The 10,963-nt window shown below is 36.1% G+C and overlaps 1 protein-coding gene and 1 non-coding gene across 2 annotated transcripts; one reads left to right on the top strand and one right to left on the bottom strand.

Moving 5' to 3' along the window:
- Positions 1 to 597: 597 nt before the first annotated feature.
- Positions 598 to 10,622, top strand: LOC117787546 (gonadotropin-releasing hormone receptor). The gene is made up of 6 exons (XM_034626094.1): positions 598 to 1,636; positions 7,332 to 7,482; positions 7,931 to 7,963; positions 8,056 to 8,264; positions 9,660 to 9,811; positions 9,877 to 10,622. Exons 1-6 carry the CDS (start codon positions 794 to 796, stop codon positions 10,295 to 10,297), a joined length of 1,809 nt encoding a protein of 602 aa, XP_034481985.1. The 5' UTR covers positions 598 to 793; the 3' UTR covers positions 10,298 to 10,622.
- Positions 5,491 to 5,562, bottom strand: Trnad-guc. The gene has a single exon. It is a non-coding gene; the product is annotated as a tRNA-Asp (tRNA).
- Positions 10,623 to 10,963: the final 341 nt, after the last annotated feature.

The following is a 10,963-nucleotide window of genomic DNA, read 5'->3' as shown; positions in this document are numbered from 1 at the left end:
AGTTTTTACTCCACAGAAGACAAGCATTTTTCTTGAATTTTCTTCATTTTTGGACAAAATAAAACAGTACACATTAACGACAAATAGAAATAGTTAACAACATATTTTTTGGTTTATCCAGTCTTCATTCCCTGACCTTCAATATCCAATATAAACAATAAGTTTGGCTCCAAAAGTGTGCAAATGCCAAGCACGATAAGTCAATAAAAATTTCCCGCCAATTTTATCAATTTAAACAGCTGACTAAACACCTGACTTTGAAACCCGATAAAACTTGAACGGTTGCAGTAATACCAAAAACAATTATCAATTATTCATAGATGAAGTATTTGCTTTGATAATGTTATACTAAAATTTTTGTTTTAATTCCATGAAACTTTCGACTTTATGCCAAATATATTATTTCACGATTTGGCCCAGTGTGCAGTGTCAAGAGCAAAATATTGAAAATTTTCTTCATTAAAATATCTCTAGAGTTCAACAGGTTCTACTTTCTTTGTAATAAATATAAATTAAGCAAATTCTTGAGAATAAATATATTTTGATGATACACAGACTGCATTCAACCTAATTAAAATTATATAAATTTACAGCTCAACTTGGTTTTATTTCCAACAAACTTCTAACCTCAGAATGAAATCAAACGAATTTACACATTTACGATAAATCGAAAAGCATTGTCAAAATGCCAACTAGTTAATGTGGATGCCAATGCAAAAGGCTGGCAACACGACGTAAAACCACCGATACCACCAGTGAAAACTGAAACTAACAAACCATAAAAACCAGAACAATGGAAGCTTTTGAAGAACCCTCCAATTTACGATTGTCTGTAGACAATAATGAAAGCACACCTCCCGCATCTCTGGACCTGCTGGATAATTCCTTTAATGATTCAGATAGTAATTGGTCGACAATGGCGAACTTTCCACGTCTGTTTGCAGCAGCTGCTGTTGAAGCAGCTCCTAAAATTGCCAACTACACGCTGAATTTGTTAGACGTGGGTCTGTCCCTGGCCACAGAAGCTAGTGACGCCACTCCAATAGCGATTCCCACCACCAGCCGAACCACTGAGACTGCCTTTTCCATTATGAGCAACTCTCAATTAAATATCTCAACGTTGGGACACATCGACAGTCTGCATGATTCATCGCCGGTGGCCGAGCAGGTTCCCGAGCATATCATGGATCATGCTCCACAATTGTCACGGTCTGGTCTGCTCAAGGTTTACGTGTTGACTGTGATGGCATTGTTCTCTCTGTTGGGCAACTTGCTGACCATTTGGAATATATACAAGACTCGCATCACGCGTCGCAATTCTCGACACACCTGGAGCGCCATTTACTCTCTGATGTTTCATTTGTCCATCGCAGATGTCCTTGTCACAGGATTTTGCCTGATTGGGGAGGCAGCCTGGTGCTATACAGTTCAATGGTTGGCAAATGAATTGACCTGCAAGCTGGTGAAGCTCTTCCAGATGTTCAGTCTCTATTTATCGACCTATGTGTTGGTTTTAATTGGCGTCGATCGCTGGATTGCAGTCAAATATCCGATGAAGTCACTCAACATGGCGAAGCGCTGCCATCGTCTTCTGGGAGGAACCTATATACTCTCGCTGGTGCTCAGCTTGCCCCAGGTAAGTGCTCCATTTAGTTAATCCTACGGCAAATCAATTCAAATTGTTATGTTTTTTCATACGTTACTTTCAAAAGCAGCACAATTGCTAAATTTTGGCAGCAATTTGTTGCCTGCCACTAAGTCAAGACCAGGCCTCAGGCTGCGTGCCGCAGTTGACATAATACGTTTGCTTTATGGCACGCATACGCCCCGTTGTCCCACGTAAATATTCCTAAGAAGGCGTCGGTGCGTGCGCTGGCATTAAAAGTGATTGCTTTCTGCATAAGAGCTCACTAAACGCAGCTTTGGAAATTGCCACGCCCTTCATCCTTCGCCGTTCGCCATTTTCGACCTAGTGTCACTTTCTGCCAAATAAACTTAATTTTATCAAAAGGGGAAACCCATCGAGAGAGAGAGGTCCTTTAACTGGTTAGCTGGCAGTTGTAGCAGTTGTAAATGTTGCAAAATTTATATTCCCGGCATATTTTCAAGCATTCTCAGTTAGCTTTGGGATATTCTTTACATACTTACATACTTATATGCTACTCACAAGTCCTTTGGTCGGTCCTTCTCTCGCTTAAGGCTACTTATCTGCCCTGTTGGCATCCTTTTGCTTTTTGCCTTCTCCCCATCTTTAATCATAAATAAACACCCAACATTTCGACCATTTTTTCGCTATAATCCTTTATTTTCACACGTTTATTGCATTATTTATGTGTGCCGTGTAGGTTTTTGTGTTTCTGTCGTCCGATTGTATATATAATTGAGTTGCCCAACAGATTTATGGCCCAACAGCATTTTAATAGTCTTTGCTTTAGGGATGCGACTAACCACGATTAGAAGATTAGTAACTGGCATTGACTTTATTAAATTGTGGCATTTTAATTTATTACTAAATATACAAAACAATTGTATACAGTAAGCTATATTAGTTACTTTTTTGTATCTGTGTTTATCAAGGCTGTATTTTTGTATATTTTATGTATATTTATCAATTTTTGGGAGAAGGTCTGTTTAGAAAAGTAGAGCAACATTTTGGTGCGGTTTACAGACCATATTAAATAATAATATTATGTTCCTCATTGATTTTAATGCCACTTTTGAAAATTGTTAACTAAAGGAATTGTCATATTTTAAAGTGTTTATTAAAAATATGATTTAATTATTATTTTTTATTTTGTGTTTGTTATTTAACCTTTGTGAAAAACTCATTTTTATACATTTTTATACTTTTACACTTATATTTTAGCTGTCAACATTCTGGCAACACTGATTAAATACAAGCTATAATAGAAAGCAATTTCTATTTAAAATTAACGGGCACTCCTTAAATTTATTTACTTAGAGCGTAAAATTATCTGTCAATTTGACGATGAAGTCTATTTGACGAAGGCTGAAATAGTTTAGATGAACACATGGAACTCAGTTCTCAGGCCCTTTAAGTGTCTGGGGAGCTCTAAGCGGTATTCAATACAGCCTCCCTCTGGCATTGTAAGCAGACAGCAAAAATTAAAGTGTGGGCAAAGGTTGAAATTATGCAAAATGTAACCTTTATGTCTTTCTCTTGATTTTCGTTTTTTTTCGTTCTGTCAGCCAATCTACATATGGATGTAGGCACTTTGATACATTTCTGTGGCAACTTTTGGCAAGTTTCCTATCAGTTGTTTGTCCCAAAAAAAGCAACTTTAGCAGTTTTCAGCGTTTTTTTGAATAGTTGTTTCCCAGTTTCGTAAGCCACTTTATATAAATTTGCATAGTTTCCGCATTAAGCAAGGTGTTTTGAGCAGGAGAAAGCGTTGAAATGTATGCTACGTTTTTGTGAATTATTTAACACATTTAATTATAAAAATCTGACAATTATGCGCATTGTTTTGGTTTACCTGGCAAACAGCACCATTAGACAGTCGGCTGTTTTCTTATCTCTTATCAGTGCCTCATGATTATTTAAGTAACAATTCAGGGTTGGACGATGATTATGTTTGCATACGAGCATAATTAGGACTCACTGTAGAACATTTGTGTGTTGATGGAAGTGTTTGTAGCACGCATCACGTGTGTTTGCCAACTTATTTAAATAATACAATAAATATTAATTATAATTAGATTTTTATCTTAGGATGGTCTACAGGAATTTACACTTGGTGTCTCTAGCTTTTAGAGTCTGTTAGATAGACTTTCTGATATATATTTGACTTTTAGAATTTATCAAATAGTAATAAATAAATGTAATATGACCTACATATAAATTCTATATGAAACATATAAAACGTATTGCAAATTGTACCTAGAATACTTGGCCAATATAAATACGAACTTCATTCAAATGCCAACTTCCAACTGCCAATTGCCATCTGCATGTTCTTATGGACGCGGAATTCAAAGAAAATAAAATAATGGGAACTCTTTTATAAATATTTGCTATACACTTTGGAAAAATATATAAAACCCGTTCCATGAGACTAACAATGGCAGCCGTAGTTGAAGCATATTCCAACTAGCTTTTGCCTGTTGTATAGCTTTATTGCATTGCATTTTTAAATGAATATTTCTCACCATCTTTCTTTTTTTTATCCAGAATGAATGCAGCACTCTAAACTTTTATTAAGTACGCGTGGAAAGTACTCGCAGCTAAAGCCTCTTACTAAAACTTAGTGCACTTTTCACTCGCCTTAATTACTTAATTTAAAGTTTTGCAACTGTCAAAAGCGTTGAATATTTCAGTCCAATTAATGGACATTTCGCAATCATGTCGGTTTTTTATAGGTCTGTTGTTTTGCAAATTGCCAGTCCAGAAGTCGCCAGAATGTTGCAGCTTGTCTGCCGAGTCTGTTGCGTGTTGCATGCCCCAAGGCGATACTTTTCTCATTTGACTTTATCGAATATGTCACATAAAACTCATGAGGCCTTTAAACGTGACACTTGGCTCGCTTCAAGTTGCCGCCACTGTTGCCGAGTTATTCGATTGCATAATTCGAAAACTTCATTCACAATATTTTCCACATATTTTTATTCCACAATCTCCCACTCACGCACTCGCGTCGTCGCTTCGATAATCAATAGACATCGTATCAAATTCAATATTCTCGTCCCTCTTTTCATCCTCCTATTCGTCCTCTTATTCGTCCTCTCATGTTGCCGTGTCGCAGCCTGCTGTTCATTTCACGCGTCTCAAATAATAAAACAAAATGAAAATTTACTTCCTTTGGCAATAAACAACAAATGTTGATCCTGTCCCAATACCTCTTACTCACTCGCTCTCTCTCTCTGTCCCTATCTCTCTCTATTACTCTTTTTCTCTCTCTCTCTCTCTCTCTTTTTGTGTATGTGTGTTTGTGTGTGTCTGCATCCGGCATAAGTACGTTTGTATTACACTATGCAAGAGTATCTCCTTCCCGCACTTGCTGGCGTGAAACCGAAATTCCTTCCGCATTTAACATTTAAAGAATGAAATTCGCAAGCATTTCCTTTTATTGGGACACATTCACTTTTGGCATAAACATGTTCACATTATTACACACAATGCACACATACATATGCATGTGCACAGAAATTCTTATTGTTGAACTGCCAAATGAGGATATACCATAAAATTGACATATGCTTTTGATAAGTGCAAGTTTGATTAAAGCCTAACATACTACTCTTATTTAATATATTCTTAAAAAATTTATTGAGTTTCATTATCTCATTCAAGCATGTTTTATACAATAAGCTACATAAATACATATTAAAGTTATATTCTTTATTTTTTTCATTTAATACAAATTTAAAAATAGCAACATATTTGCTTGTGAAATGCTTTTTAATGCGATAGATTTAATTTAAAATATGATTGGAAAATAGTTTAAAAAAAAAAGAGGTGAATTACCACACCTCCCCGACGGGGAATTGAACCCCGGTCTCCCGCGTGACAGGCGGGGATACTAACCACTATACTATCGAGGACGTTGAACGAGATCAAGCAGAATATCTTCTCGAAATATAGCAGTTCCTGTTCTAACATTGATACACAAACAAAATGACATGAATGAAGTTTTAGTTTCTTTCGACAGAATATCTTGTTGTTTCTTATTTCAGCTAAAATTATAATATGCTACAGGAAATAACATCGTATCGTTCAATTGCTTGGAAGTTATAAATGTGCGAAATTAATAAAAATCAGTCTTAATACGGGCGTTGTTCACGTTCTGTTTTAGTGTTTTAGTTTTACTACTATACGCTCAGCGAAGCACTGCAGATGTGTTTCCAGTCGCGCCAGCTGTTGACACATCACTCTGGAGTCCAGACACCAGACTCCAGCACTGAAACCGAGAAAAGGTCATAAAATGTGCAAATGAAAGGACTTTTAATGTATTAGTTATAATCACAACTGTGCCAGAGAGCCTGGATTATAACCACAACAGCACTTTAACTAGATTTATTGACATTAACGAGGGATATACGAGTAACAAGTTGAGTTGAAATGATTTCTAAAAGTAAAGATTTGTTCAACTGAAGGATAATTTAATTAAATGCATAACAGGTGATACTCATAAGTATGATGCATTTGTCGAGCTTTAACACAAATTCGAACGTAAACGAGTGTGTTTTTGTGTCCAATGGAAAATGGTAGAAAATCCAAAGTCCTTGGTCCTTTGCTAACTGCAATTTGAGACTGTTGAGAATGCGAGATGCTAAGCTGCAGTTCTGTGAAACGTGTGATTACAATCGATAATCAAGCTAACACATACACACATACAATTCTTACCGTAAAATCACCCTAAAACAGTCAATTTTCACACTAAAATATAGAAAATCGGCCTAGAAAAGGCGCCAAAGGCGACTGGGCGTCAATTTAAAAAAAAAATTTCTAAATTTTCTAAAATTAAAAGATAATTTTCTAAAGCTTTTTCTAGATATTAAGGTGACTCGCCCTAAATAATAGAAATTTGTCTAAAAATTACTCTGAAATTTTAACAAATTTTTTTTTGCATTAAAGTAAAAACAAATTTCAAATTTATTTCTTTATTTTTTGTTGTTGTTCACTTAATAAGTTTTCTTTATTTGCTTTATTTTTGTGTATTTTATTTTTTTTTTTGTTCTTCTTCTTGTTCTTTATTTTAGTTTTTTTTTCAATTTTATTTTTATGAATTTAAAAAACATTTTAAATCATTTTCTTCATGACTTCTGGTACTGAGATTCGAACACAGTTGCCCAGACTGAAAATGTTGCAGGTTAGCATCTCTAACAACAGAGCCACGGAACTTATGAAATCTACACCACACAACTTAGAAACCTTTTCATTGTGAATAGAATAGCCTACTCTATGTCTCGAAGTCTTTTTTTTTTGTGCGATTTTAAAGGCGATTCACCGTAAAATGCATTAAGACTTTTGAGCAGCTGATCAAAGGCAATTTTGCTAAATTTTAGAAAACTTTTAGTTTTTGGAAAAATAAACCCTAAACAATTTATTTTAGAAGAAAAATATTTCTCACAATTAGAAAATTTATGGCGATTTTCTTGAATATAGAAAATAAATTTTCTGAGTGTACACACTCTCACTCTCTCAAAAGTTTAATCATTGGTTTCCTTTGACTCGATTGTTAGAAACTGATAAACATATTCAATCAAATACTCTCCTGCATGTTTCCAGGGAAATTTAATCAAACTGCGTGTGTCATCTTTTTAACAATCTCCCCATCACTTTTCCCCTTTTCCCTACTTGTTACCCGCAGTTCTTTATTTTCCATGTGGCACGAGGTCCCTTTGTCGAGGAGTTCTATCAGTGTGTAACTCACGGAACCTATACCGCCGACTGGCAGGAACAGATGTATGCCACATTTACACTCGTCTTTACTTTCCTGCTGCCACTCTGCATACTCTTTGGTAAATATAAACATAAAAATGCATACACAAAATATCAACTAAAAGTTGTCAACCAATAATCATATATAGGGACTGTTAACATTATAAGTTTTATTATAAAATAACCTAAAAATTTATTAAGATACACTCAACATGTAGTTACAGTAATACTAATAAAGAAAACTTGTTTTTAACATGTTAACATAAGAAAACATTAAAAGTAATATACAAAAAATACAATCTTAGAATAAAGTTGATTTTTTTTAGTTTAAATAAAATTTATTTCAAAATTGTCGTCTAAAATATTCTTTGAAAACACAAATTTTGTATGAGTGCTCCACGGGCGATAAATGAGTATATTTTTAGTGTACAAACGAACAACGCCAGTTTACATTATACTTTTAATATTACCACATACTTTTGTGTACAAACGTTTTCTAATGTGAGCCAACTAATTTAAATATTTCAGGCACCTACATGTCAACATTCCGAACCATTTCAAGTAAGTCCAACCAAAACCATGATAACTAAAGCAGCTGCATACCTCACACACATTTTTCCCCCTTTCATTATTTTTTTTTTCCTTTTTGGCAGGCAGTGAAAAAATGTTTCAGGGCTCCAAGTTGGCCAACTATTCGACAACGAAGCAGCTGCCACAGCAGACAAACCGTCAACGCTTGATACACAAGGCCAAAATGAAATCATTGCGCATCTCTGTAGTCATCATCATTGCGTTTCTCATTTGCTGGACACCCTACTACGTAATGATGATAATCTTCATGTTCTGGAATCCAGATAAAAGGGCAAGTATGCGAATGCGTGGGCAGGAATAGTGTTCTTTTGTAGGCGTGGGTCATTCTGTTACAAGCTCGTTTACCAATGGGAAAAAATTGCCAATTTAAAAGGGTTGTTATTCTTGTAGATTGTTTTTAATACTTCTAGTTCTTCTTGAGCTTGAGCTTAAGTCCGCATTGTGATTGAACTAGTATCAAAGCCATAAACATAAAATGTTTCGTCACGCCAACGTCTATAGAACCAATCGCCCAATTTTAAATTAATTCGATTTTCCTGAAACTAATACCCCTATTAAGTTCGAATCATATAATAGATCTATTCTATACATATCTTCCTCATATTAATTTAACTAAAATAATCGAAAAGAATAAAATTAATTAGATTTTCTTAAACAGGTTCTCAGAAATCTGAAATCCATTCTCAAGTTTGAATCATATAATAGATCTATTCCATAAATATCTTCCTCATATTAATTAAACTAATATATTTAAAATGAATTCAATTTATTAGATTTTTCTAAACAGAAGCTCAGAAATCTGAAATTCATTCTCAAATTTGAATCATATAATTTAGCTATTCTATACATATCTTCCTCCTTATATTATTTTAACTAAAATTTGAAAATTACTGCAGTTTTAAATAAGTATTTTAATAATATTATAGTATAATTAATTAAATGATTAGTTATTTTTCTTCTATTTCTTTAGACTTTTCACAGTCTATTATATGTAAATCATCTACAGAGGTAGTCAAAAGAACCTATTTTTTTATACTAAATGTTCCTTCATCTGTATGTCATTTCTTTCATCTCTATATCTTATTCTAGCGTTTTCATTTAAATACTCCCTCGGTGGTATATTTTTATTAGAAACATTTAACATTTACGAGTTACTTTTGAACGCCCATCAATCAGCAGCAAACTGGGAGTGTCCGTGGTGTGAGATTCCCCTTTGTTGTTTTGTTTGACGTGACTAATATTACGGCTTGTGTCGGCTGTAAAATGAGCATATACTTGTACTCTTAGCCATACTCCTACTCCTTTTAGCCAAAATAAGCGGCCTGTCTTTCAATGGAATCAGTTGGAAGCTGTTCTCAAATCCTTTTTATGACTGAATCTTTTCTTTGCGCTCTTCGACAGCGGGTCAAAGTGCTTTTTAGAGGCCGAGAGCACTTAAGAATTATTTCTTATGGCAATTTTTTAATTAATGGCCGCATTGTTGACTTGGTTACGCGTGCTAGGGATTGGGATTACCCTTGTGACCAGATAATGAAAATCCTCACAAAGGTAGCACAAACGACGGCTCAAGCTGTGGCATGCCACAAAGGCTGGACCTAAAAACCACAAACAAAAGCATTTACAAAGGGACTGGAAATTAATTTGAATTTTACTGGTTCACTTGCAGCTGGGCGATGATTTGCAGGATGCCATCTTCTTCTTTGGCATGTCCAACAGCCTGGTTAACCCGCTCATCTATGGCGCCTTTCATCTGTGCCCCGGCAGAAGCAACAAATCGGGAACTCCCGGTGGCAACAACAACGCATATAGCCTGAACCGGTAGGTTATGTTTCTTTTTCTCGCTCGCTCTTTCGCTATACTCTTTCACTCTCTCCATCCCACAGGGGCGACTCGCAGCGCACTCCCTCCATGCTGACGGCCGTGACACAGGTGGATGCGTCGGGCGGCAGTGCACGGCAAATGCGCACATTCCGTCAGCAGAGCTACTACCGTAGTTCCAGCAATGGCACCGGAGGCGTACCGTTCAAGGAACAGGTGGGTCTGTTGCACGCCACGCCGCAGATGATGAGGAAGAGCTCCGCGGTGCGTAGTCCGCATCTCAATCACAGCTCGGCGATTGCTGCTCGTCACTCGGGTTGCCTGCGGGAACAGCAACAGCTGCTGCTGCAGACGCCTCCATCCACGCTGGTGCTCAACTATGACAGCCAGCGGGGCGGTGTGGGTGTGGGCGTGGCCAATGGGCTGAAGCTAATGACGGGAGTTGGCCTCCACGGCGATAACGACGAGCACGTGTCGAGTGTGTGAGCAGAGCTAGCGGCGATGGTGGCGGTTGAGGCGGGGGTGGGTGCAATGATGCGCGCAGCAGAGGATGCATGCTCCTGCTGCCGCTGCCTGAGCCAGGAGCTAGTGCGACGCCAACAGGGACTCCTAGAGGCACCCAACGTGGCAACACACTAAAAAAGTAGTAAATACACTAAATACAGATATAGTCATAGAGGTTGTTCAAGCGAGGTGAGGTGGGAGCATCCACGATGATCAGATCATCGAACCGCGTTACATTTGATTAGTCCAACTAATTGAGAGTTAAGTCTTTGAACACTGTTCGTGTGCTTAGTTGTAATTGAGATAAGGAAAATATTAATTAGAGCCAAAAATAGTTTTCGAAGATATAATAAGTTACTAAATATGTATATGTATCAATAGTTGTGGCTTAAGTTGAAACTAATATATAGTAGACTCTCACAAATTTGATATTGCAAAATAGTTATATTTTTAGAATTTTTAATTTTATATGAAAAACCTCAAAAAGGGATGCAAAATTCACAATTAACAAAATAAGATTAAAATTAAAGGTTTGACTCCTTACTTTAATTTTTTACTTACTATTCATTTAGTTCTCAGCTTGATTAAAAAAAAAAAAATACGATATTAAATCGATATCTTAAATAAGATTATTTAATAAATTTAAAT

Source organism: Drosophila innubila (assembly GCF_004354385.1).
Source record: "Drosophila innubila isolate TH190305 chromosome 3L unlocalized genomic scaffold, UK_Dinn_1.0 0_D_3L, whole genome shotgun sequence".
NCBI classification, from domain to species: Eukaryota; Metazoa; Arthropoda; class Insecta; order Diptera; family Drosophilidae; genus Drosophila; species Drosophila innubila.
This window is presented reverse-complemented; position numbering and strand designations above follow the sequence as displayed.

What these genes read in the sequence shown, in the direction of transcription:
- LOC117787546 (XM_034626094.1), top strand. Translation starts at nt 794, where the DNA reads ATGGAAGCTTTTGAAGAACCCTCCAATTTACGATTGTCTGTAGACAAT. An exon ending in TGGTGCTCAGCTTGCCCCAG is followed by an intron (nt 1,637 to 7,331) that starts GTAAGTGCTCCA and finishes TGTTACCCGCAG; the next exon opens with TTCTTTATTTTCCATGTGGC. An exon ending in GCCACTCTGCATACTCTTTG is followed by an intron (nt 7,483 to 7,930) that starts GTAAATATAAAC and finishes TAAATATTTCAG; the next exon opens with GCACCTACATGTCAACATTC.